We start from the raw sequence: 24,963 nt of genomic DNA, 5'->3' as shown, positions 1-24,963 counted from the left end.
ACAGTGTTTATTATCCTGTAAGATATATTTCATTTATCTCAAAGACAACACAACGTTGTGTTTAAAAGTGACCTGCAGCGAGAAAGATTGACATAGTCACTGATTTTAAATATCTTGGTGTAACACTGGATCCAAATTTGAACTTTAAGAAACATGTTAAAAAAAGGGTTAAAACCATAAAGTATAACTTAGCAAATTTTAGACATATTAGAAACTGTCTCTCTTTGGAGGCAGCAGATATTTATGCAGCTATGATTCTTTCCTATATGTCTTATTGCATCACATGTTGGGGGCAGGCTGGAGAAACAGCCATAAAACATCTTGAGTCCTTATACAAACAAACTCTAAAAACTCTGGACAAAAAGCCAATGCATTTCCATCACTGTAGGGTTCTGGAGAAAATTTATAATACTGAGCTTTGACAATTTTAGATTATTCTCACATTTGTGCCTAGTTTATAAATGTTAAATGGTTTGTCCTCCTCCACTATGTGACTTTGTGTTCACTCGCTCAGTAAGTTCTATTAGATCTTCCAGAATATCCTCTATACATGATTGTACCATTTCATCACACTGCATTTGGGCAGTCAGCTTTCTCTGTGAAGCCACAACTCAGTGGAACGTTTACCTGATGATATGAAGAGCTGCAGTTCAATCAATACATTCAAGGCCAAATTAAAAAATCTACTAAAGACCAATCAGCTGTGTGACCACTGAGGCTAAACTCCATCTATGGTCTTCTCATTAGTGCAGGTAGTCTTGCTTTTAATTTGAGTTAACATTATTAATTTCTAATTGACATTGTAGGTGTATGTGATGTGCTGTTATGTGTAGCTTTGTATTTTGTATTTTGTATGATGTGTTCTGTGTGTTTTATGCTTTGTGCTGTTGTATGTTCTGATTGTGGGGGACTGCGGATGCAAATTAGCTTGCAGCTAACGCCAGTGCAGTGCATCATTTATGTTTAAAACTGCACACTGTCCCAACCAATTAATAAATACAACCTTAACAGAAATTAGGTAACGTGTATAAATATATTAATGCACATTAAAAAGAGGCAGATACTCGATACTGCAGTTAATAACAGCATAATAACACAACTTAAAGATTTCTGCAGTTTAAAAAAGGTTTATGATGAAGATATTTTTAACATCATGATTAACCCCGAAAGGTGACATCAAACAACAAAAACAACACAATACTGTGGTACAATACATTTGTACAGCGGAGAGCAGTGAAAACACCCCAAACACATCTCTGTCAAACTTTATGACTTTTTCTAAAGTGACTCAGAATATACAAAAATTGAAATATTTTTGCTTCCTTTTTTAAAGTTTTGTGCAGCAGATACACATTTTTATACATTAAATTCAATCCATATCTTTTCAAAAATTCAAAAATGTTGTTGCATTCTTCACATTCAATAAAAAAATATTATGATAACAAAAGACCATAATATAGTTAAAATGTGAACGTTTTTTCTCCATTAAACCTCAATAAAACCCTGAGCATATATTCTCTCTGCTCTCTGAAAGATAAAGGCCAGGCAAGGTGAGGAAAGTTTATTTGTATAGCACATTTCAACAATAATCACATATAGTATTAGTTTTAATGAATGAAAAATAGATTTATGGTTCAGATGTTTGGTAAAGAGACTAATTATGAGGATATACTGTGCAGGGTCAGAATGTGAACAGTATGTAAGATTAAACGTGTACATACAAACAGGTTTCTGTGACATCACAACTAATTTGGAGCCAATCATGGTCCAGTAAGCAACTTACATAAGTGTGATGTGGAAATTTGAAGCCTCCAGTGTACAAACACTGAGAATGAACTTTACGGTGAAGAGGGAGACATCTGGTGTCCAGAAGGAAAACTTTAGAAATCAACAATATTTACAGATTCACAGATTCTGGATGAAGGAGTGAACTTTTTTGTGGAAAAAAAACAAATATATCAGACACAAATGATTATTACAAGCAGAGTATTTTATGTGTTAAAACATGTCTGGAGGGGCTTTAATGAATTAATCAATCTATCTACAGTCTCTGTGTGAATTTTTCACCTGTGATATTACATTTAAAATCACATGTGATTTTTTCACATTTCACATATTATAAATATCTGAAAATCGAAAAATGTACTGATGTCATGTGAATTTTCACATGTGAAACAACATTTCACATGGTTTTTACTTGACATGGATGTCAAATACAGTAAAAATCAAATCTGTGATCAGGCCGATCTAGTATTGATACTGATAATCTTCTGCTGACCTTAGTGACCTTGTTGTTTAACATCTGTGTAACATCTGGTGTCCAGCAGGAAATTTTTTTTGCATAATGATACTTTTACTTTTGATACTTTAAGTAAATTTAGTTGATTATACTTAGACTTATAGACTATAGACTTATAGACTTGTAATGCAGGATTTTTACTGTTAAAATTAAATTTTAAAATTATTTTTTTCATTCTAATATTACTTTTACTTCAGTTAAAGATCTCAGTGCTTCCACCTCTGAACAGGATGGCACATGTGAAATATATTTTATATACTCAACTCAACTTTATTTATAAACACTTTACACAGTTGCTCCAAAATGCTTTACACACAGAGGAAAAAAAGAGAGAAGACAAAAACACATCAGAGGCAAAGAAAAAAGTAAGAATAAAACCAGAGAATTTAATAATTCACTCAACAATACTGCCCTTAAACACACTGTTATTTCATTATATAGTAAATGTCCTCTGGTACATTCTGCTGCTGCTGTTTTGTCAATAAAGTTGAACTGAATCTATAATTAAATAATTCCTCCTCCTGTCCACCAGGTAGAGACAGAGTCCATGTTGGTCAGTGTGCAGCATCACAGACAATCACATTTATAAACTCTTAACAGTCATTACAGTTTTATGTTATCATGCAAGTCATTTTCTTTTACTTATGAGAAATATTTTTATATATTTCTAAACATTTACAACTTGTTCAGTCTTCAAGAAGCATAATGTGAAACTTTACAGCTAATTGTTTTGTTTGTTGTTGTTGATTTTGTTTGTTTATTTTTCTTTTGATATTGAATTTTTTTTCATTTATTTATTTTTGCATTTTTCTACCTTTGAGGAATAATTTGCTCCCTCATGTTTCCTTTAAACTATGAAGGGATTTAATCTCTAAACATGAGACACAAACAGCTTCAAGGAAAGTTTGTAGAATCCTATGAAGGAGGAAACTGAAGGTGAGTTTAAACGTGAATTTAAAATTTTTTGACATTTTATATAACTTGGTGCCATCTCAGTTATAGTTTGTAGTTGAGTACTGCAATACCCATGAAGTACTACTTGAGGTCTGCACAGTTTAAACACTTTATCTGTGTTGTAGGATCATTTCAGACTGCTCAGGTTTCCTTCAGTCCACATCAGTTGTGGCTCCATCTAGTGGTCACTACAGAAAACATCATTATCCAGAGTTTATCTAATATTCTTCAGGATATGTTCATTATGATGATGTGAGCTGTATTTTCTTTCAGTCTCTGTTGGACTCAGTGGGACCAAACCATTTTTACTTTTAATTTATAGACTTTACTTAAAGTAAAGGTGCCATAAGTCTTATAGTGCCAAATGATTCTGCAGTTATCTGCAGTTTCAACAGATACAGATGGTCACATGTTTGAAAGTAAAAAGGTAAGAGATCTCAGTTTTAGATCAACTTTAACCTTAAATACAAAGACATGACTTTTAGAAGTTTTTCTAAACAAGCCCCTGCTGTTCATTCAGGAGCAGGTGGAGGGTGGAGGAGGTGGTTAAGTGGAGTAGTCTCATTTTGTCTGCAGAGACTGTGTAGAAGGACAGAGCAGTCCAGATACACTGATGATACTCTGTCAGATCCAGAGGAACACACAGAGATGATGGTGGATCTGATTTTGTGTCTGACAGTGGAGCTGTTCTCAGATCAGTTCAGATTGCAGCACTGAGAGTCATCTCCACTTCTTCTGATTCCTCTGTCAGATCAACACTCCCAGCTGATGGGAGAAGAAGAAACCAAAGAGGTCATAAATCAGTGTTTAGTGACAATCACTTCATCAGCTGTGAGTCAGTGATGCAGCACATCTAACTATAAAGCCAGGACTCTCTGTCTTGTCTGTCATTTGCATATCTCAAGAACCATTCTGCGATCTACTTCACACTTGGTGGCTGTATTGCTGGGGACCCAAGGAAGTGCACTGTTGAATTTGGTGCAATTTGGACAACTCTCTACTGACCTCAGAGTCTCCAGTCTACAGTGTGGACTCTCCAGAAAATCACACAGCAGCTTCACTCCTGAATCCTCCAGCTCGTTGTAGCTCAGCAGCAGCTCTCTCAGATGGGAGGGGTTGGATTTCAGAGCTGTGGCCAGAGAAGCGCAGCTGTTCTCTGACAAACTACAAAAACTCAATCTGAATAAAGAATAAATGATGTAGTGTTAGAAGCAGATTATTTGGCTTGAGATCATTCAGTGTTTCATAATCTGTTCAGAGAAGGTTTAGAATGTAGAAATTTAGAAAATGGGAAGTCCAAACACCTGAACCCAGAAGTATGCAGGTTAAAAAAGATAAACATTTAAAAAGAGCTCTGATTAATATTTATGACAACATGCTGCTACTTCAATAAATACACAGTGACTTAAAGTCACTTTGCAGCTCCACCAGTGACTCCATCTATTCTAACTCATGTTCATGTTTTTTTTTATTTAAAGAAAGAAAAAGGTTAAATACCGTATAAATTCAAGTGTTTTAGAGTAAATTAGGCAGTGTAGGATTGTTTGTTATATCAAGAGTTTTAAAAATGTAGCTCAAAATCTCCTGACACGGTCAATGAACCACAAATCATAAACCATTGAACAACAAAGCAGAACGTTCACATCATATTAATCTCATCACAAAAGTTAAGAAAAAGTTGTCTGACCCCAGAGTCTCCAGTCTACAGTGTGGACTTTTGAGAAAATTGCATAGAAACGTCACTCCTGAATCCTGCAGCTTGTTGTAGCTCAGCTCCAAATTTCTCAGATGGGTGGCGTTGTACTTTAGAACTGAGGCCAGAGAATCACAGCTGATCACTGATAGCCCACATAGATTTAATCTGAGTAAAGAATAAATACTTAAACTTAAAACAATGTTTGTGCAAAGAGGGTCTACTTGAAAATAATGTTGAGTGATATATTAAGAGCTGAAGAAGGTTTAGAATGTATAGGTTTAGAAAATGGACACTCCAAACACCTGAACTCAACAGGATGCAGGTCAAAAACTGTCAAAAGAAACTGTGAAAAAGGGCTCTCATTAATTTTAATGACAGCATGCTGCTACTTCACCTCTTAAACTCCACCAGTGACTAAAACTTTACTAACTGATGTTCATGATTTATCATTATTTTAAAGAAACAAAAACGGTTAAATACTGTATCAATTCAAGTGTTTTAGAGTAAATTAGCCAGTGTAGGGTTGTTTGTTAGATCAAGAGTTTTAAAATGTAGCTCTTCTGACACAGTCAATGGACTAAACCACTGAACAAGAAAGCAGAATTTCCCATTAAGATACTCAGTGTGGATTAGCATACTATCAACTTTCACATCATATTAATCTTAGCACCGAAGTAAAAATGATGTCTGACCTCAGAGTCTCCAGTCTACAGTGTGGACTCTCCAGAAAATCACACAGCAGCTTCACTCCTGAATCCTGCAGCTCGTTGTAGCTCAACTGCAGCTCTCTCAGATGGGAGGGGTTGGATTTCAGAGCTGTGGCCAGAGAAGCACAGCTGTCCTCTGACAAACTACAGAAACTCAATCTGAATGAAGAATAAATGATGTAGATAAAATTAATTTATAATTCAATCAGATGTTTTCAGGTTTTAAATGTATAATTCAAAATTACTATATCCTAATCAATGAGCTTTTAACTAAAATGAGCAGGTTGACTTTATCATTATGTTATTGTGGAACATCATCATGTCAGCCTTCTACAGAAATCATACAAATGTCAACACAACATTCAGACACATGTTCATGTCAATGCAGATCAATCAAATTAGACATGTTGGATTAAAAAGCTTGTGCATTATTATTTATCTTCTTCCTGTAAATGGTAACAGTTACATGTAATTTCATTAAAGACACTACAGAACCTGAGTAATTACAGAAAAATAAATATTTTTACTCCACCTGAGGCATTTATTTCTAGTCATAGATGTACTCTCATCATCATTGTACTAGACTTTCACATGAATGGTGGTGCAGCTACACTAAATGGCATCATTTTCAGGCAGGAAGCATCATGTACATGTTAACGTGTCACCTGTTGTTTGTGGCAGCTCAGACATGACTAGAGATACAAACTGCATTTGGAATATGGTTTGCTTTCTTTGTCTGTACTCCTGTATGAGACTTTTAAACTGTGTATGAGACTTTAAGTATAAGTTCTTGTTGTGTTCTCAACATTTAATATAAAAGGCATTGCTGAAGATGCAATAAAAGTCTTGATCTATTTTCCCATTAAAATCATAAACATGAAATTGGTCTAACAGATAATTGTACAATAATTTTGACAGTTTTCTTACAAATATCAGATCATTTCAATTGTAGACTAAATTCAAAGTGATGCCAACTGTACATGCATTTTGGACTTTGAACATTTGTAGTGATTAGTGAAAAACAAATGAATCAAATTAAATATGAAAGTTCTCTTATGTATTTAAATATCTGGGCAAATAAATGATGTCCAAGAGGAAAACAAAGTCAGTGAACTGACCTCAGAGTCTCCAGTCTACAGTTTGGACTCTCCAGTGCAGCAGAAAGTAGCTTCACTCCAGAATCCTGCAGGTTATTTTTACTCATGTCCAGCTCTCTGAGATGGGAGGTGCTGGACTTCAGAGCTGAGGCCACAACTTCACAGTGACTCTCTGATAGTCCACAGCTAGTAAGCCTGTATTAAACAGATAATAATGATGATAAAATGCTGACTGTCAAAACTTTGTCAAAAGTCAAAAATCCTGCAGTTCTTTTTCTGGATTTGTATTAGAACTAAAAAGGTGAAGGACAAACTAAAATTTAACATCTTTTAGAATAACTGTGTTCATGAGTGTAAATGCACCAAGTTTTTTTTATCTCAAAGTTGTTGCAATTTTGGCAACAAGCAGCTGTAATACAAGCTGAAAACACTTAGTTTGTACATTTTATAGTGTGCATGTATGTAATGGAAGGATGATATGTCAGTGGCTGATATTTTATTGACTGAAAAATAAGAAAATGTAACTATTGTTGTTGTTCACCCAGTTGTGAACAGGGATTTTTTTAAAGGTCAGGAGAGGACTAAGAGTAACAACACAGACATGGTTTTAGAGTAAATTATAGTAGTCCATACAGTCTTGCCTCTCTTGCCTTTCTCTCCTCTGCTCTCTGTGTTGCTGCCTGTTTGCACAAGGCCAGTGTAACTTACAAAATAATTTACATGGTGTTAAGATAAATAATATTGTTTATCATATTGGTATCAGTAACAACAAACAGGTAATTATCAGTTGTTGTTATCAACCCTGAAATTTCACATCAGTGCATCTCTAATGTAAAGAGATACACACTTCACAGCATGCACTATATATGGACATGGCCAAAAGCATTGGTACCCTTGCATTTCATTAAAATAATGCACCATACAACCTGAACAGTGTTGAACAATAGTTCATTATCAGTGCATATCTATGCTTGGTTTGCAGTGGAACAAAACAAAAACATTGTGAAAATAACTGAACTCATGCTTATTCTACAAAGACATTCTAAAATAGCCTGGACAAAATTATTGGTACTCTTTCGAAAGTTGTAAGAAATTGTTGATTTGGAGTGATACTTTAAGCAGACTATTGTGTTTTAAATAGTATCACAGGTGTTTTCAATCTTTTAATCACTCGTACAGCTGGTTTAAAAGGAGAAATTTACTCACTCTACTGTTGCCAATATTATTAAGAAGTCTAAGGCCCATGGAACTGTAGCCAACATCTCTGGACATGGTGGCAAGAGGAAAATTGGCCTGAGATTATTGAACAGAGGGATTGCTTGAATGGTCACCAGAGAACCAAGGAAAACTTCAATACAGATCCAAGCTGATCCTCAAGTTCAAGGTACGATGGTTTCAAATCACACCATCTGTCATTGTCTGAATGAGCCGGGCTGAATAGTAGAAGAACCCCAATTCTAAGAGGGAGACACAAAAAAGCCAGACTAGACTTCTGAGAGTATGTGCTTTGGACAGATGAAACAAAATTAGAGCTTTTTGGTAAATGACACCAACCCTATATTTATAGAAGAAAAGATGAAGTGATGTTTTGGGGTTGATTTGCTGCCTCAGTCACTGGGGTTCTAACATGTTCAAAGTTAAATTCTGTCTTTGTAACAAATGTGCAGTCTACACTGAATCTCAGATGCAGGTGTATTATATTGAAGCTGAAAGCAACAGTAAGGGACCATGGTAAAAACACTATTTTAAATATATGAATAATCTGATTATAACTACTTATAATGCCTGTGGGTTGAAGGAAACTCACCTGCTAGAAGGAGAACATAAGAAATTACAAAGGGAATGGGTAAGCCATGTATACTATGCTTCATTTGGTAAAAAAAGGGGTGTAGCAATTTTAATAAATAAGACATTAGCCTTTTCTTCAGAAAATGTTATCCAGGACAAACTGGGGAGGTTTGTCATGGTAGTTGGCAGCATAGGCGATGTGGAGATATCTATTGTAAATTTATATGCCCCAAATGAGGTTGATCAGAACTTCTTCAAAGAAATTGCAAATATCATTGCCAACAACGCCAGGGGCATGATCGTGGTGGTGGTGGGGGGGGGACTTTAATGCTGTGCAAGATAGTGAATTAGATAAAACACCAACAGAAAAGGGACCACAAACTAAAAAAACCAAGATACTTAATGATATAACTTCTGAATTAGGACTTGTTGACCCTTGAAGAGCTAAAAACCCTAATGGGAAGGACTTCAGTTTCTTCTCCAATGTCCATAACAGTTATTCCAGAATTGATTTTTTTGCATCTCTCAACAATATTTATATTAACTAATAGATTGTCACATTGAAGCAATCACACTGAGCGATCATGCCCCTGTCATATTAAATATAGATTTAGGTAAAGAAAACTTTAGATACTGGAGGCTGAATGTCTCATTATTGACAAATACAGCAGTAGTGCATGATCTAAAACAAAACCTAAAAGAATATTTAGAGACAAATGATAATGGGATGGTAACACCAGCAGTCCTTTGGGATGGAGCTAAAGCAGTCACTAGGGGGAAAATGATCCAGATTGCATCAAGATAAAAAAAATAAGACTGGAAGAACAGATTAAGTTAGAAAATAAAACAAAACAGTTAGAAATAGAGCACAAAAATACCGGCACTCGCAACACCCTACTAGAATTAAAAGAAACTAGGAAGGCCCTAGATAAACTTCTCATATATAAAGCGGAAGGGGCCTTGAGATTCTCTAAATAGAGATATTATGAGATGGGGAACAGAGCTAGCCGTTTGTTAGCCTTCCAACTCTGCAAAGCTCAGGCCAGCCGTGTGGTTCCAAGGATTGTACACCCCAGACATAAAAACAATGGTATATCATCCAAAGGAAATAGCTGAGGCTTTTTCAACTTTTTACGAAAAATTATACAAAGAACCTAAATCAAACACAAACGATAATACTGAAACATTTCTCACTAATCTACATTTGCCCTCACTGTCAGAGGATGAAGCTCAGAAAATGGTAACAGAGATTACAGAAACTGAAACAGGAGAAGCCATAAAAAACCTAAAAAATAATAAGTTGCCAGGCACGGATGGACTCCCGGGAGAGTTTTACAAATGCCTTATAGATGATCTAGTACCAGTACTCACCACAGTCTTTAATTATGCTCTCTCCAAAAAAGATCCTCCCCACACATGGTCAGAGGCAATCATATCAGTGATTCATAAAGATGGGAAAGACCCTACACCCTGGGAAAGGGATATAGGCCTATCAGCCTGTTATGTAATGACCAAAAGTTGCTAACTGCTATTTTGGCAAGGAGGATGCAAAAGATTATAACAAAACTGATGAATCCAGACCAAACAGGCTTTATTCCTGACATACAGGGAGCAAATAACATAAGAAGAACCTTAAATATTATAACATGTGCAAAGAGAAACAGACAAAACTCTATGTTAGTTAATTTTGATGCACAGAAAGCATTTGATACAGTGAATTGGCAATTTCTCTATAAAACATTAACTGCTATGGGATTCCATTCAACATTTGTGGACTGGGTAAGAGTCATATATGTAAATCCAAAATCACGCATACGAGTGAACGGATGCTGCTAAGATTTTTTCTACCTTGAAAGGGGGTCCAACAGGGAGATTGTCTCAGTCCCTTGCTCTTTGCTATAAATATTGAGCCTCTGGCATCTTTAATTAGGCAAAACAAGAACATTAAAGGAATAAAGGATGGAGGTGGCATAGAACATAAGATTTCGCTCTATGCCGATGACGTACTAACATATATTAGTGATCCAATATCCTCTGTCCCTGCACTGATTAAAAATCTAGAAGAATACGGAAAATTGTCAGGCTACCAAATTAATCAATCAAAGTCCGAGGCAATGATGTTGATGGGACACTGGCCTACACAACTAGCTGGAAAATTCGAATTCCACTGGTCTAACCACGGGTTTAGATATTTGGGAATTATTATAACTCCTGATACTTCACAGCTTTTTAAGGCTAACTATGGGAAACTGACGGGTGAAATAAAAACAGATCTTACAAGATGGGAAGTCCTACCTCTATCATTAACAGGACGAGTGGAAACAATTCGAATGACCATTTTACCAAGGCTGCTGTTCATGTTTCAGTCTTTACCAGTAGAGGTTCCTACCTCTACTTTTAAAACTATTAACAAATGGATATCTACATTTATGTGGCAAAACAAAATACCTAGGGTTAAGTTTAAGAGATTGCAAACCTCAAAAGACAAGGGAGGCCTCAATTTGCCCAACTTGAGAAAATATTATGAAGCAGCCCAGCTTAGATCAATGGTTGCATGGATTTCTTGGGATATTGACACAATATGGGTTGGGATAGAGCAGAATGATTGCCGTGCTGGACACGATTCCGTTTATGAACAAAAATACATGGAGGGCAAATAAAATCAATAACCAATGGATAAAGAATACCTTGAGAATATGGTCAAATGAAGATTGCAAATAACACTGATTTTCCTCCATCCAGATTAGGAGCAGGATTCAAAAAATGGCAAGAAAAAGGCTTGATTATGCTGGGCCAGCTGTTTGAAGGAGGAGTTCTGATGTCCTTCGAACAACGTCAGCGTAGAAACAATCTTTCAACTCATGATTTCTTTAAGTATCTACAGCTGAGACATTATTTGTAGACACACCAAGAATGGGATAAACTATGCACCACACCATCAAATATAGAGCGTTTTTTCATGCTGACAATTCAAGGAACCATCAAAAAGAAGATCATATAACACATATATGAGATACTACAAGACAATCCCATGGATAATAGTCTGGATGTTAAGGAAAAGTGGGAATTAGAAATGAACACAATAATTACAGACGAAGGGTGGGAACAGTCATGTAGAGAGGGACACAAGGTAACCAACAGCCCCACTTGGAGGGAGTTTGAATGGAAAATTAAAATGAGATTTTTTAGGACACCTCTTGTTTCTTCAAAATTTGGGGACACCTTGGGTCATTGCTGGAGGGGCTGCGGCCTGGTGGGAGACCATACACATATATTCTGGGACTGTCCAAAGCTGTCAGGTTACTTGCATGACATACAAAATGAGATTAAAAAATGTTTAAAAATAGAGGTGCCATTAGAACCATCTTACTTTCTTGGAGGAATATTGCCAGAAAAATTTGAAAACAATAGTCAGATATCACTACTGAGAATTCTTCTTTTAGTGGCCAAAAAAACGATTACGGTCTCATGGCTGAAACCTCCCACAGTGACACAATGGAGAGAGAAGATAAAGGATGTCTATTATATGGAAAACATAACAGCAAGGTTACAACTAAAGACAGAGGTGTTCTTGACGAAATGGTCACCTATTATTTCTTTTCTTTCCCTCTGATTAGAATGATCTTCCCATTCGTGAACATTTTACTTGAAGTTTTATTTATTTATTTATTTATTTTTGGTGTATATATACGTATGTATGTATTTGTAACTTTTTTTTAAAATTATTATTATTATTCATTTTATTTACTTATGTACTAATAATGGCTCCCATGCACTGATTATGGCTGTATAGATGATGACACATGGACACATGATGGAAGGTCAAAAATCATGAACGGACCCTTAACATTGCTTCATTTACACCTGTATTAACATAAATATTTGAAAAGCTGATTGTACTGTATGACTGCACTTGAGAAAAGGAAATAAAATAAGTTAAAAAAAAAAGCACCCAAGAGTGGATGAGAGGAAAATGTTGGACCTTTCTGAAGTGGCCTGCTATGAGTCCTGATCTGAATTCCATAAAACCTGAGAGAACTGAGGCAGTTTACCCGAGTGAGCCAATCTACCAGTGGAGAAGTGGAGAAACCTTATTCAGAGTTACAGAAAGCACTTGACTGAAGTTATTGCCTCCAAAGGCTGTGCTACAAAATATTAAGTTAAGGGTACTGATATTTTTGGTCATGCCATTATTATATTAAATAATATGTTTAGTTGTAAATCAAAAGCAGTCTTAGTTATATTCAATGTGAAATAAAGAATGATAAATACCATATATTTCTGTCAGTTTCAACTTAATACAGAGAAAATTTAGTTTTTTTTCAAAAAGGTGGAAGGGTACCAATATTTTCGACACATCTGCATTTCCATTACACTTTACTGCAATATTGATGTGAAACATCTTTCACTTATCGGCTTTATAATGTTGAAACTTTGTTTCTTAATCACACTCAACACTGTAAAACACTGCCTTAAAATTGTTTATATTCATTACATGTACAAAAAGTACACCATTTGGAGTTCAAATACGCTGGTCAGAGTTGGCTAAGTGTCTAAAACTTTTTTGACTGAGAAACTGGACATGAGAGATTTGTATGTGTTCTGCAGTGATGGATTTATAAAGCTGATAATCACATCTGGACTCACACAGCCTTTCTGCAGTTCCTCACAGCTGGGATCAGTCTCCGTTGTCCCTCCAGTGATGTACTGTACTTCTTCAGGTTAAACTCCTCCAGAACATCCTCTGATATCTGCAGCATGTAAGCCAGAGCTGAGCAGTGGATAACAGAGAGTTCCTTCTCTGATCTGTTCTCTGACTTCAGGAACTCTTGGATCTCCTGACGTACTGAGTGGTCATTCATCTCTATCAGACAGTGGAAGATATTGATGCTTCTGTCAGGAGAGATATCCTGAATGTTCATCTTCTTCAGGTTGTTGATGGCTCTCTGGATGATTTCTGGACTGTTCTCTGTCCGACTCAGCAGGCCTCCCAAGAGACTCTGGTTGGACTCCAGAAAGAGGCCATGAAGGAAGCGAACAAACAAGTCCAGGTGGCCATTTTGACTTTTCAGAGATTTGACCATGGCTCTCTTCAGGAAGTCATCTGGGGATGAGTAACTGTAGCCTTTTCCTAGGAGGTCTTCCAGTACCTCTGTGTTCCTGCTGGTGTAACAGTGGTACATGTAGACTGCAGCCAGAAACTCCTGAACGCTCAGATGAACAAAGCAGTAGACTGTTTTCTGGAAGATCACACTCTCTCTTTTGAAGATCTCTGTACAAACTCCTGATAATATTGAGGCCTCTGTGACATCAAGACCACACTGCTCTAGGTCTTCTTGGTAGAACATGATGTTTCCTTTCTTCAGATGTTCAAACGCCAGCCTCCCCAGCTTCAGGAGAACTTCTCTGTCAGTCTCTGTCAGGTCCTGTGGACTCATCTTATGTTCCTCATGATACGTGGGCTTCTTCCTCTTTGTCTGAACCAGCAGGAAGTGTGAGTACATGTCAGTCAGGGTCTTTGGCAGCTCTCCTGTCTGGTCTGAAGTCAAAATGTACTCCAGAACTGTAGCAGTGATCCAGCAGAAGACTGGGATGTGACACATGATGTGGAGGCTCCTGGATGTCTTGATGTGTGAGATGATTCTGCTGGACAGCTCTTCATCACTGAATCTCCTTCTGAAGTACTCCTCCTTCTGGGCGTCAGTGAAGCCTCGTACTTCTGTTACCCTGTCAACGCATGTAGGAGGGATCTGATTGGCTGCTGCAGGTCGGGAAGTTATCCAGACGAGAGCTGAGGGAAGCAGATTTCCCTTGAAGAGGTTTGTCAACAGCACATTGACTGATGACATCTGTGTGACATCAGACACGACCTTCCTGTTCTTGAAATCCAATGAAAGTCTGCTTTCATCCAGGCCATCAAAGATGAACAAAACTTTACAGACAGTGAGCTTCTCTGCTGTGACCTTCTCCAGTGTTGGATGGAAAACATGTATCAACCTGAGCAGACTGTACTGCTCATCTTTTATCAAGTTGAGCTCCCTGAATGAAAGCAGAATCAACAGACTCACATCCTGATTTTCCAAGCCCTCTGCCCAGTCTAGAGTGAACTTCTGCACTGAGAAGGTTTTTCCAACACCAGCGACACCGTTTGTCAGGACGACTCTGTGTTTCTGTTGGTCGGGTAAGGATTTAATGGGTAAGCCTTTGTGTTTCTTTTTGGCTGGTAAGGCTTTAAAGATGTCGTGGCAATTGATTGGAGTGTCATGGAGGGTCTTCATCTTGGAGGCTTTCTCAAGTTGCCACACTTCATGTTGGGTATTAACGTCTTCACTCTGTCCCTCTGTGATGTAGAGCTCAGTGTAGATCCTGTTGAGGGGGGTTTCATTTCCTGCTTCATCAGTCCCTTCAGTCACATGTTCACATTTCCTCCTCAGACTGATCTTATGTTCTAAAAAGAGAAAAATGTGAGACTAAACAAAGACAGTTATCCATTATTACCAACACAAAAACAATCATTCATACTTTGTCTGACAGAGCTGGTCTGACTGTCTGTCTGCAGTCCAGGTATTGTTCTGGATCTTTTTCCACACTGGGGACAGGAGGAGTCTCCTGATGAAGACTGGTCCCAGTATGAGGTGATGCACTGTCTGCAGATCCAGTGTCCACAGATGGTAGAGACTGGATCGTTCAGGACATCCTGACACAAAGAACAGCAGGACAGCTGCTCCTCCACAGAAATACCACTCCTCCTCTTCTTTTCTCTGTGAAGACATTTCTTTATAATTAAAATGTCAGGGTCACAAGTTGTCATTTGTGTTTTGACAGTTACCAACCTCAAGAGGGCATATTGTGCAATATGAGTTGGACTGAGAGTAGACAACAGAGGAGGAGAGAGAGATAAAGTAGTGGAGGACGAGTAGAGAGCAGCACACTGCTTCTTATTGAGGCTTTGATGAACAATGAATGATAACCCTCATCCATGAAGTATTTTTATTTATTTAATTGTTAATCTAGATTAACTGAAGCCGATGCCGAGCTCAGTGCAGACATTGTGATACATGAGTGGAGTGATGGCATTCTGCTTTCATGAACATATCTCAAGGCTTCTTTACTGGTGTCCTGAAATCTGTATCTGCTGCTTTCTCTGAATCATTTTTCATTTCCAGATATACAGTACCAGTCGAAAGTTTGGACACACCTTCCCATTCACTTGAATGAGAAAGTGTGTCCAAACCTTTGACTGGTACTTCATACAACATACGCTTCTCTAATCAATAAAACAGAAACCAATGACAAAATGATAACAAAACAGAAAAACTAAACTAAACTAATGTGTGTGATAAGTTCTCTTACTTTCTGTCTGAGGGTCCAGGTTCATTACTGAAGTATAGAGGAAAATCTTTGGACCGGTCACTCTTCATAGACAGACAGCTGGACACTGGAGACTCTGCTCTGTCCTCCTCTTCCTCTTCACAATCACTCATTTTGTGGACTTCAGTCAGTCTGAGAGGTAAACCAGTAACTCTGACTGTGAGATTAGAAAGCAAGATTCAAGAGAAACAAGTCTGTTCAAGAGTCACAACAATGACAGAGAAAACAGAAAGTAACACACACAAACAGTGTTGTTTCCTCTCTTTATATCCACAGAAGTTCATTCTGACTTTTCTCCCCTCTACAGTCCTCAGGAAGGAAACTGACTGACACTTTCACGATGAAACAAGAATGTTTTATTAACACTCACCCTGCGTCAGACCTCAGTTTTTATCTGTCTACTCTACTCCATCATTTCCAAATGGAGTCTGAACTAACACTTTCAGTTTCAGTACTGCCACTTACAAGAAATCACATGACCCTGTCAATGTGTGTGTATATGTGTGTGTGTGTGTGTGTGTGTGTGTGTGTGTGTCATAGACATAACAAGTTTATGAGGGTCTCTTTTGGGTGAAACAGATAAAGTTAAAACGGGTTTTACACACACACACACACACACACACACACACACACACACACACACACACACAGAGTAAGATATCAGTGTGAAAAGACTGTTACTGTAAATCAAAAAGGATTATGGGAAATATGTGTCTAAGTACAGTACTGTAATTGTTCTCTACTGTAAATCATTTTACAGTAATACATCTGCCCAGAAAAACTGAATTTATTCTCTGATTTGGTTCTTTATTATAAATTGATACTTTTTGTGTTACAATTGAAGATAAAATCCAGGTTTTAGATAGAGATAAATTGTCTTCAGATTAATTTGGCTTTCTGTTTCAGTGAATTAAATGTAACTTGGTTCTTCTGGGCATCACTACCATGAGCTGAGAGCTGTATAATAAAGCTATTTAGTGTCAGACCGCTCTGTCTATCTTTAGTTAAATAACAATGAACTCCACAGTCACATACACCTTTAAAACTTTGATGTCTTTGGTTACTAATCATTCACAGGAAATGCTTTGCTTTAATTTCAGCTTTTAGTTTTTCATTTTTATTCCAATTAATGTTATTCTGTAACATTTAATTTATTAAGTTATTACATTCAGGTATAGTTTTTTTTTCCTGCAGCATTTGTGTCCCAAAATCCTGATACTGAAAGTTTTTCATGGTTCTTCTTTCAAAGTGTTCTTACCTGGGATGTTGACTTGAGGAAGCTGTGAGATGCTGAGGAGGCAGGAAGAGAAGAGAGGAGTCAGAGCTCAGAGGTTTTATAGTCCCTCAGAGAAGGGACGGATTCTCTGTGGTCACATGATTTCACAGAAACTCTCCTCCTAGCTCTCAGGATCAGCAAGGAGTCAGAGAGGGTTTATATAAGCAGAGAGGCAGCTGGTCACATGATTTCACAGAAACTCTCCTCTTACCTCTCAGGATCAGCAAGGAGCCAGAGAGGGTTTATATAAGCAGAGAGGCAGCTGGTCACATGATTTCACAGAAACAGTCTCAGAGACACAAAAAGATTGAACTTTATGGACTGCAGTAAATTTCTGCCTCTTTATGCTGTATTATTACTTATTGTTTACAGTGAGATTATATTAAATCCATATAATGATGAAGCAAACATGTTTGAAGTGAGATGTGAATATGACAGAGGGAGGACACACAGAAATATCTCTTCACTTGCTGTTTATATTTACTGATAAAAAGAGACTTGAAGTGATTTGAACTCCACAGTCAGTTTATTTAGTCTGTCAGTCCTCATGTTGCATGTTAGTACACAACAGTTCATATATACAGTCAGAATAGTGAACTGTACAGTTTATAGTGTTAGTACAAAGTACAGAGCCACCATGCAGATAAAGATGATCACACTACACTGTAAGAAGGCACAATAATATTTAAGTGAAAACATTTTAGATATCAGCATCATTGGGCTGACAGTGCAGTAAGTGATTTTCACTTTTTTATTTTTTCAAATCAATCAATCAGATTTTTATTTATAAAGCACAATTCATGCAGTGGAAGTAACTCAAAGTACATAACGTAAAAACTTTATTAATATAAAATCCAGAAATAAGTTTAATATCAAAATAAAATAAATGAAACAGAATAAAAACCATTAAAAAGCCATTTTAAAGAACTGATGTGTGAGTGTTGACAGTCTCCTCTTCAGCAGTTTCTTCTTGTAAATTATGTAAATCTGCAGCTTTATTCATGTTTCTGAACAAACTCATTCTTTCATCTCGTAGTTTTATAGACAACACTTGAACGCATGATGACACTCAAAAACGTTCATCCTGACAAGTCATCAGCTCTGATTTATTAAGACTCAACTAACAGTGAAGACTGAGTGCGCTCAGTGCTGCTCAGACTCACACAGCTTCTGCAAACAGGCGCTGAGATCATCCTTCTGTGAATTAAAAGGACTTTTTGAGACAACGACATGTCTTACAAAAATGCAAAATAAAAAGTGAAGTTAAAACTTGAAAATGCAAACAAATCATTGTAAATTGAATATGAACTTTCAGTGTACTGAACGGTTTAGCGGGCTCAGGAGTCATTGGCCCTGTTTACACCTGGTATTAACATACTTCCTGAGTGACCGCTTGTGATCGGATCTCACTTCCCCGCTTTATATGCAAATAAACACCGACATCATTTCCATTTTCAAAGGCCAAATTCATTCCTTATTTGTCCAAAGCTGTGTTCACTTGTTTGATAACAGGATACATGTTCAGGATATATATAAATATTCCAAAAGAGAGAGAGAGAGAGAGAGAGAGAGAGAGAGATCTCCCTGCATTTACACGCAAGACACAGCAGCATAACTTCATTGATTATTTAAATCTCCAACACGCTGACAGGATCGGTCAGGATCTAATGTTAATAATGTTCTGTGATTTTCTACACATCTGTATCATCTGTTACACACACAGTCCAGGTTCATAATGTTTGGAGTAAAGCAGTCGTTCTCCTAACAGCAAAACTGAAAACTGTGGTTATCCATTTGACATCAACCTGTCTCTTAGACCCCATCCCAACTAGGCTGCTTAAGGAAGCCTTACCCTTAGTGAGCACTTCTTTACTAGATATGATCAATTTGTCTTTAGTAACAGGCTATGTACCACAGTCCTTTAAAGTAGCTGTAATTAAACCTCTTCTTAAGAAGCCTACTCTTGATTCTTGATTCTGGAACATTTAATTGGCATTAAAGGAACTGCATTAAGCTGGTTTAAGTCCTATTTATCAGACCGATTTCAGTTTGTACATGTTAATGATGAATCCTCCGTGAAGGCAAAAGTTAGACACGGAGTTCCACAAGGTTCTGTACTTGGACCAATTCTATTCACCTTGTATATGCTTCCTTTAGGTAATATTATTAGGAAACACTCCATAAATTTTCATTGTTACGCAGATGACACCCAATTATATTTATCAGTGAAGCCAGATGAACCCAATCAGTTAAACAAACTCCAAACATGCCTTAACGACATAAAGACCTGGATGACCTGCAATTTTCTACTACTAAATTCAGATAAAACTGAAGTTATTGTGCTTGGCCCTAAACACCTTAGAAACACATTATCTAATGATATAGCTACTCTGGATGGCATTACCCTGGCCTCCAGCACCACCGTAAGGAATCTGGGAGTTATCTTTGATCAGGATATGTCCTTTAACTCCCACATAAATCAAATTTCAAGGACTGCCTTTTTTCACTTACGTAATATCACAAAAATCAGACACATCCTGTCCCAAAAAGATGCAGAAAAACTAGTTCACGTATTTGTTTCTTCTAGGCTGGATTATTGCAATTCCTTATTATCAGGCTGCTCTAACAAGTCTCTAAAGACTCTCCAGCTGGTCCAGAATGCAGCTGCATGTGTTCTGACTAAAACTAGAAAAAGAGACCACATTTCTCCCATTTTAGCTTCACTACATTGGCTTCCTGTAAAATCTAGAATAGAATTTAAAATCCTTCTCCTAACTTACAAAGCCCTTAATGGTCAGGCACCATCATATCTTGAAGAGCTCATAATACCGTATTATCCCACTAGAACACTGCGCTCCCAGTATGCAGCTTACTGGTGGTCCCTACAGTCTTTAAAAGTAGAATGGGAGGCAGAGCCTTCAGCTATCAGGCTCCTCTTCTATGGAACCATCTACCGGATTCAGTCCGGGGTGCAGACACCCTCTCTATGTTTAAGAGTAGGCTTAAAACTTTCCTTTTTGATAAAGCTTATAGTTAGGGCCGACCAGGCTCGCCTTGGATCAGCCCTTAGTTATGCTGCTATAGGCCTAGACTGCTGGGGGACTTCCCATGATGCACTGAGCTCCTCTCTCCTCCTCCTCCTCTCCATCTGTATGCATTCATGTAACATCAATGCATGTTACTAACTTTGCTTCTTCCCCGGAGTTTTTTGTGCTTTCTCATCTCACAGGAAAACCTGAGTCCCGGGCCGAACCTTCGCGGTCCTTCACAGTCCTGATGGCATCCTTCCCTGGCTATTGCTGCTTGTGCTTGTTGTTGTTGTTGTTGTTGTGATTGTTTTTCTTCTGTCCCCCCTCCCCCTTTCCCTCTCTCTTTCTCTCTCTCAACCCAACCGGTTAAAGCAGATGGCCGCCCACCAAGAGCCGGGGTCTGCTTGAGGTTTCTACCTGTTAAAGGGGAGTTTTTCCTTACCGCTGTCGCCAAGTGCTGCTCATGGGGGAATTGTTGGGTCTCTGTAAATTAAAGAGTACGGTCTTGACCTGCTCTATGTGAAAAGTGCCTTGAGATGACTTCTGTTGTGATATGGCTGTATATAAATAAAGATTGATTGATTGATTGATTGATATAAAGTCATTGCCTTTGTTTTCTTTAACTTACTTTGAGTCACTTTATGTATCTGATTCCTTTCCTGAGTGCAAGTTCATTCCCAAAGCTGATTTATGCGTTAAAGATTCTCTTGACTGATCATCAAGAGAAACTATTTATTAGTGTTATTAAGCTGATTCTGTTATGTTGCTGGACGAATAATTAAAGTGATTCTGCTTAACACTAAAATTTCCCTACAGAGACAAATACTTTTTTTTTCTTTTAAAGAAATCAATCGTCTTTTAAATTTTAGACATTTGATTCTGAGAAACCACCTCCTCTGTGATATATAACTGTTCATTTAGTTTAATGTTTAATTATCATTTGTTGATCCACTTCAGTGAAAGTAAAGCCAGAGTTTATCTTATAGTGACAGCAGCTGTTGGTTTTCTTGTTATGGATTCTCACATCAATCACTCTCATAGTTCAGCCTCTTTTCTGCTCTCAGCTTCATCAGATCAAAACACTTCATCATTGTGTTGTTGATGAAAAATGTAAAACATTTAGTTAATTCTCATTTTTGAAAGATTTTTTTAAAAAAATTTAGTTTAGTTGCATTTTTGTTGTGAAAAAAGATTGTTGGATATTTTTTGACAAAACAACAGCAACAAACAAAAAATAAAGTCACACAAAGTTATGTAAGTTTATTTCTGTTGGCGTTCAACATCTGCCAGTGTACTTGTTTATACATATGTGTACTGCAGTAGCTGACAAAACTATCTCATCTCAAGGTACATTTACTGTTCTGGAGCTTTCAACTGTATCACACAGCAGCACGTCGGGCTCAGTGTTTAAACCAGCATGGATGAGAAGTCCTCCAGCTTTGTCAATGACAACTGAACAAACTCAACCTGCTGATGAAGACCATGTGAAACAGTCGAAAAAGCTCCAGAACAAGCGAGTAAGTGGACCTTGAGTTGAGACAGTTTTCATCAGCTGCTGTTTCTGAGGTCAAGAATGAAGCATAAAGAGTAGAGAGGAAGTGAACACAGCTAACAGCTCAGGTTTAATACGGAGTGAAGACGCCCCCTGGTGCTTCATGTGGAGTACAACAGCCTCCCTGCTGTTACAGAGAAACAGCAGTCACATCATCTTCTACACACACACATTATGTTTCTTTAGCTTCTTTCACTTGAATGATTTGAATGTTTTTCTCGTGTGTTTCAGTCAATACGAGGCTGAGATGTTTTCTGAAGTGACTCATGCTGACAGAAGTGTCAGTAAACTGGTGGAGGGACAGTAACATGTTACTGACATCATATAGAAACTGATACACATGATTGATTTTCTCATTTGAAACCAGTTTGCTCAGAGTGTCTTAACTGGATCATCAGCTGCTTTCTGAGTCTGTTGAAGCTTCTGCTGAACTTTGTTCATTAAATGTCTGTTTGACTTTATTCTGAGCAGCAAGTCTGACAGAGACTCAAAGAAAACACAGCTCACATCATCATAATGAACATATCCTGAAGAATATTAGATCAACTCTGGATAATGATGTTTTCTGTAGTGACCACTAGATGGAGCCACAACTGATGTGGACTGAAGGAAACCTGAGCAGACTGAACTGATATTACAAGAAGAATAAACTGTTTAAACTGTGCAGACTTCAAGTACTTCAAGTGTATTATAGTACTCAACTACAAACTATAACTGAGTTATATTAAATTTTAAACATTTTTAAATTCAAATGTTCACTCACCTTCACATGAATCTACAAACTTTCCTTGAAGCTGTTTGTGTCTCATGTTTAAGTGTTAGAGATTAAATCACCAGCTATATCTGGAAGATTTTTATGATCCTCTTAAAAAGGAAATCTTGTGACCACATTCAGTTTGGAGGAACCTTCTGAAAATGGACTCAAGTACGCCACATGGAGAAGGGAGCCAGCTATATCTGGATGATTTTTATGATCCTCTTAAAAAACTCTATGTAAATGCAGATTCATTCATCAAACGATTTGATGACAAGAAGCGAAGGATGAGACAGATTGTACATGTGCTTCAAAACATCAATGCTGAAGTTAAACATATACAAAATGAATCAGAGATGAGAAGAAACTCAATGAGGTTTGTTATAATACTTGGAGCTGTATTGGCCTTACTTGCTGCTCCACTCACTGGAGGCTGGAGCATAGTATTAGCTGTAGTAGCAGCAGCAGTACTTTTTATTGCTGTGGGTGTCTTGGCTCTAGTTGCTGGTTTTGATCCCACTGAAAAACAACGAAACACAGAGAGCGAAAGTGTAAAGAAAGTGGAAGAACTGATGGAAGAATTCAGGAGGAATGTTGCCTTACTGAAGAGAGATCTGGAAAAAATGAAGAAGCTTTGTGAAGATCTGCGGAGAGAGTCGGTCGGAGCTGAAACAGGAAACCTCATCCGACTGGAAATCAGTGTTCTGGAGGTGTTCCTCACTACTGACAACCTCAGAGTCTCTCCAAATGCAGCCTGTATTAAACACGCAGCTGATCAGTGTGAGAAAGCTTTTTTTACGTTTGAGAAGATGACGACACAACATCATTACTTCATTACTGACCTTGAGAATATGTAAACAGACTTAAATCCTGTTTTTCTATACTGTGAGATAAATATCTTGGTCTTCTCTGTCACGTGACATCGATATCCTGTCCGTCCTGGAGAGAGATCTCTCCTCTGTTGCTCTTCCTGAGATTTCTAACATCTTTTTCCCTGTTAAAGGAGTTTTTTTCTTATTGACTTACAATCAATCTCTTTGTAATATGATCAGAAGTTGTTATCTTGTGTGCAAAAGTAGAAAAATAATAGAAAAACAGAACATTTTCTCAGGACTTCAGGGGCTTTGTAGTGCTGTGTGTGTGTGTGTGTGTGTGTGTGTGTGTGTGTGTGTGTGTGTGTGTGTGTGTGTGTGTGTGTGTGTGCAGCTAATTGGAAGAAGTCTATTTGGAGGAATCCTTAATTAATTGTTAATGGTCAGCAGTTTTTTCTCTGGCTGTGTGATAATCTGTAAAATACACCATGTTTAAATGAATCTAACTGCTCTTTGTGTAACAAAACAGCAGCAGGTTTATTAGTTATGGTGCAGTTTTAATTCACCAAATGTTCATATACAGTAACATTTAGCTGATTTATCTAAATTTAGGAGGTTAAATATATTGGTATTTCATATTTTTACTGTGTTATTTTTTAGATTTTTGGATAGTAATTAGACCGTTAAAATCACTACAGTGTAAACACTGATTACCTCCAGCTTGATCTATAACTAACTATAACCACCTATAAGCTGTTCTAGGATTGTAATAGTGGAATCATTACTGTGTTTCTGAGGAGAATAAAGTTAGTTAATACCTGATAAGGTCTGTATGACTCAAATGTATTTATTTTTTTACTGGGAGGTAATAAACTATGAATGGATTCTATTTTCTAATACAAGATAACTAATTATCCTTTTTATTGGCTGCAAATAAGTTTTTTTTTTTTCCAGATTCTGTTTTGTTTTTCAGTTTTTCTCTCATTTTTATGTTTTATTATGAGATTCGAGTACAGGCAGCTGACTAACAGAGACCAGTGACTCTCCTGCAGAGTCAACATGGCTGCTCACATCCTCAGTTTATCCACAGCAGGGAAAGATACTGTAGAAGTAGAAACCAAACACACACCAACAGCTTGATGGTTCACTGACATTACAGAGATCACAGAACCTGAATGTAACATAACTGAACTCCTGATGATCACAATACAGCTGTAAAAAAAACTCCAATATATCATTTTCCACTCTATATGATTTTATATGGGCCAGTAGGAAGTACTGATTTACTGGTTAAGTGTTTGTTAGTGTAACTGGTCACGTCTGTCAATAAAGTTGAGTTGAATCTATAATTGAATAATTCCTCCTCCTGTCCACCAGGTGGAGACAGAGTCCATGTTGGTCAGTGTGCAGCATCACAGAGAATCACATTTATAAACTCTCAACAGTCATTAGTGTTTATTAGTGTTTTACTTTACCAAATCATTTTCTTTTATTTATGAGAAATATTTTTAATATTTTTTTTTATTTCTAAACATTTACAACTGGTTCAATCTTTATCAAGAAGCATAATATGAAACTTTACTGCTAATTCTTTTGTTTGTTGTTGTTGATTTTGTTTGTTTAGTTTT

The 24,963-nt window shown here is 37.2% G+C and overlaps 1 protein-coding gene across 6 annotated transcripts; it reads right to left on the bottom strand.

Annotated features, from left to right (window-relative positions):
* Positions 1 to 1,838: 1,838 nt before the first annotated feature.
* Positions 1,839 to 17,249, bottom strand: LOC121885435 (NACHT, LRR and PYD domains-containing protein 12-like). Of its 6 annotated transcripts, XM_042394902.1 has the most exons (9): positions 17,171 to 17,249; positions 15,895 to 16,069; positions 15,064 to 15,302; positions 13,189 to 14,989; positions 6,775 to 6,948; positions 5,642 to 5,815; positions 4,941 to 5,114; positions 4,259 to 4,432; positions 1,839 to 4,018 (listed from the first exon to the last, which is right to left on the bottom strand). In XM_042394902.1, exons 2-9 carry the CDS (start codon positions 16,023 to 16,025, stop codon positions 4,006 to 4,008), a joined length of 2,880 nt encoding a protein of 959 aa, XP_042250836.1. In that variant the 5' UTR covers positions 16,026 to 16,069; positions 17,171 to 17,249; the 3' UTR covers positions 1,839 to 4,005. The 6 variants fall into 6 exon arrangements, with proteins under 6 accessions (XP_042250836.1, XP_042250838.1, XP_042250837.1 ...); XM_042394904.1 differs by lacking the exons at positions 4,259 to 4,432; positions 4,941 to 5,114; XM_042394903.1 differs by lacking the exons at positions 15,064 to 15,302; positions 17,171 to 17,249 and having other exon boundaries at positions 15,895 to 16,015.
* Between the last annotated feature and the right edge of the window lie 7,714 nt (positions 17,250 to 24,963).

The sequence above is a fragment of the Thunnus maccoyii genome, chromosome 19 (assembly GCF_910596095.1).
Source record: "Thunnus maccoyii chromosome 19, fThuMac1.1, whole genome shotgun sequence".
NCBI lineage: Eukaryota > Metazoa > Chordata > Actinopteri > Scombriformes > Scombridae > Thunnus > Thunnus maccoyii.
The sequence above is the reverse complement of the archived record's forward strand: the minus strand, read 5'-3'. Positions and strand labels throughout refer to the sequence as shown.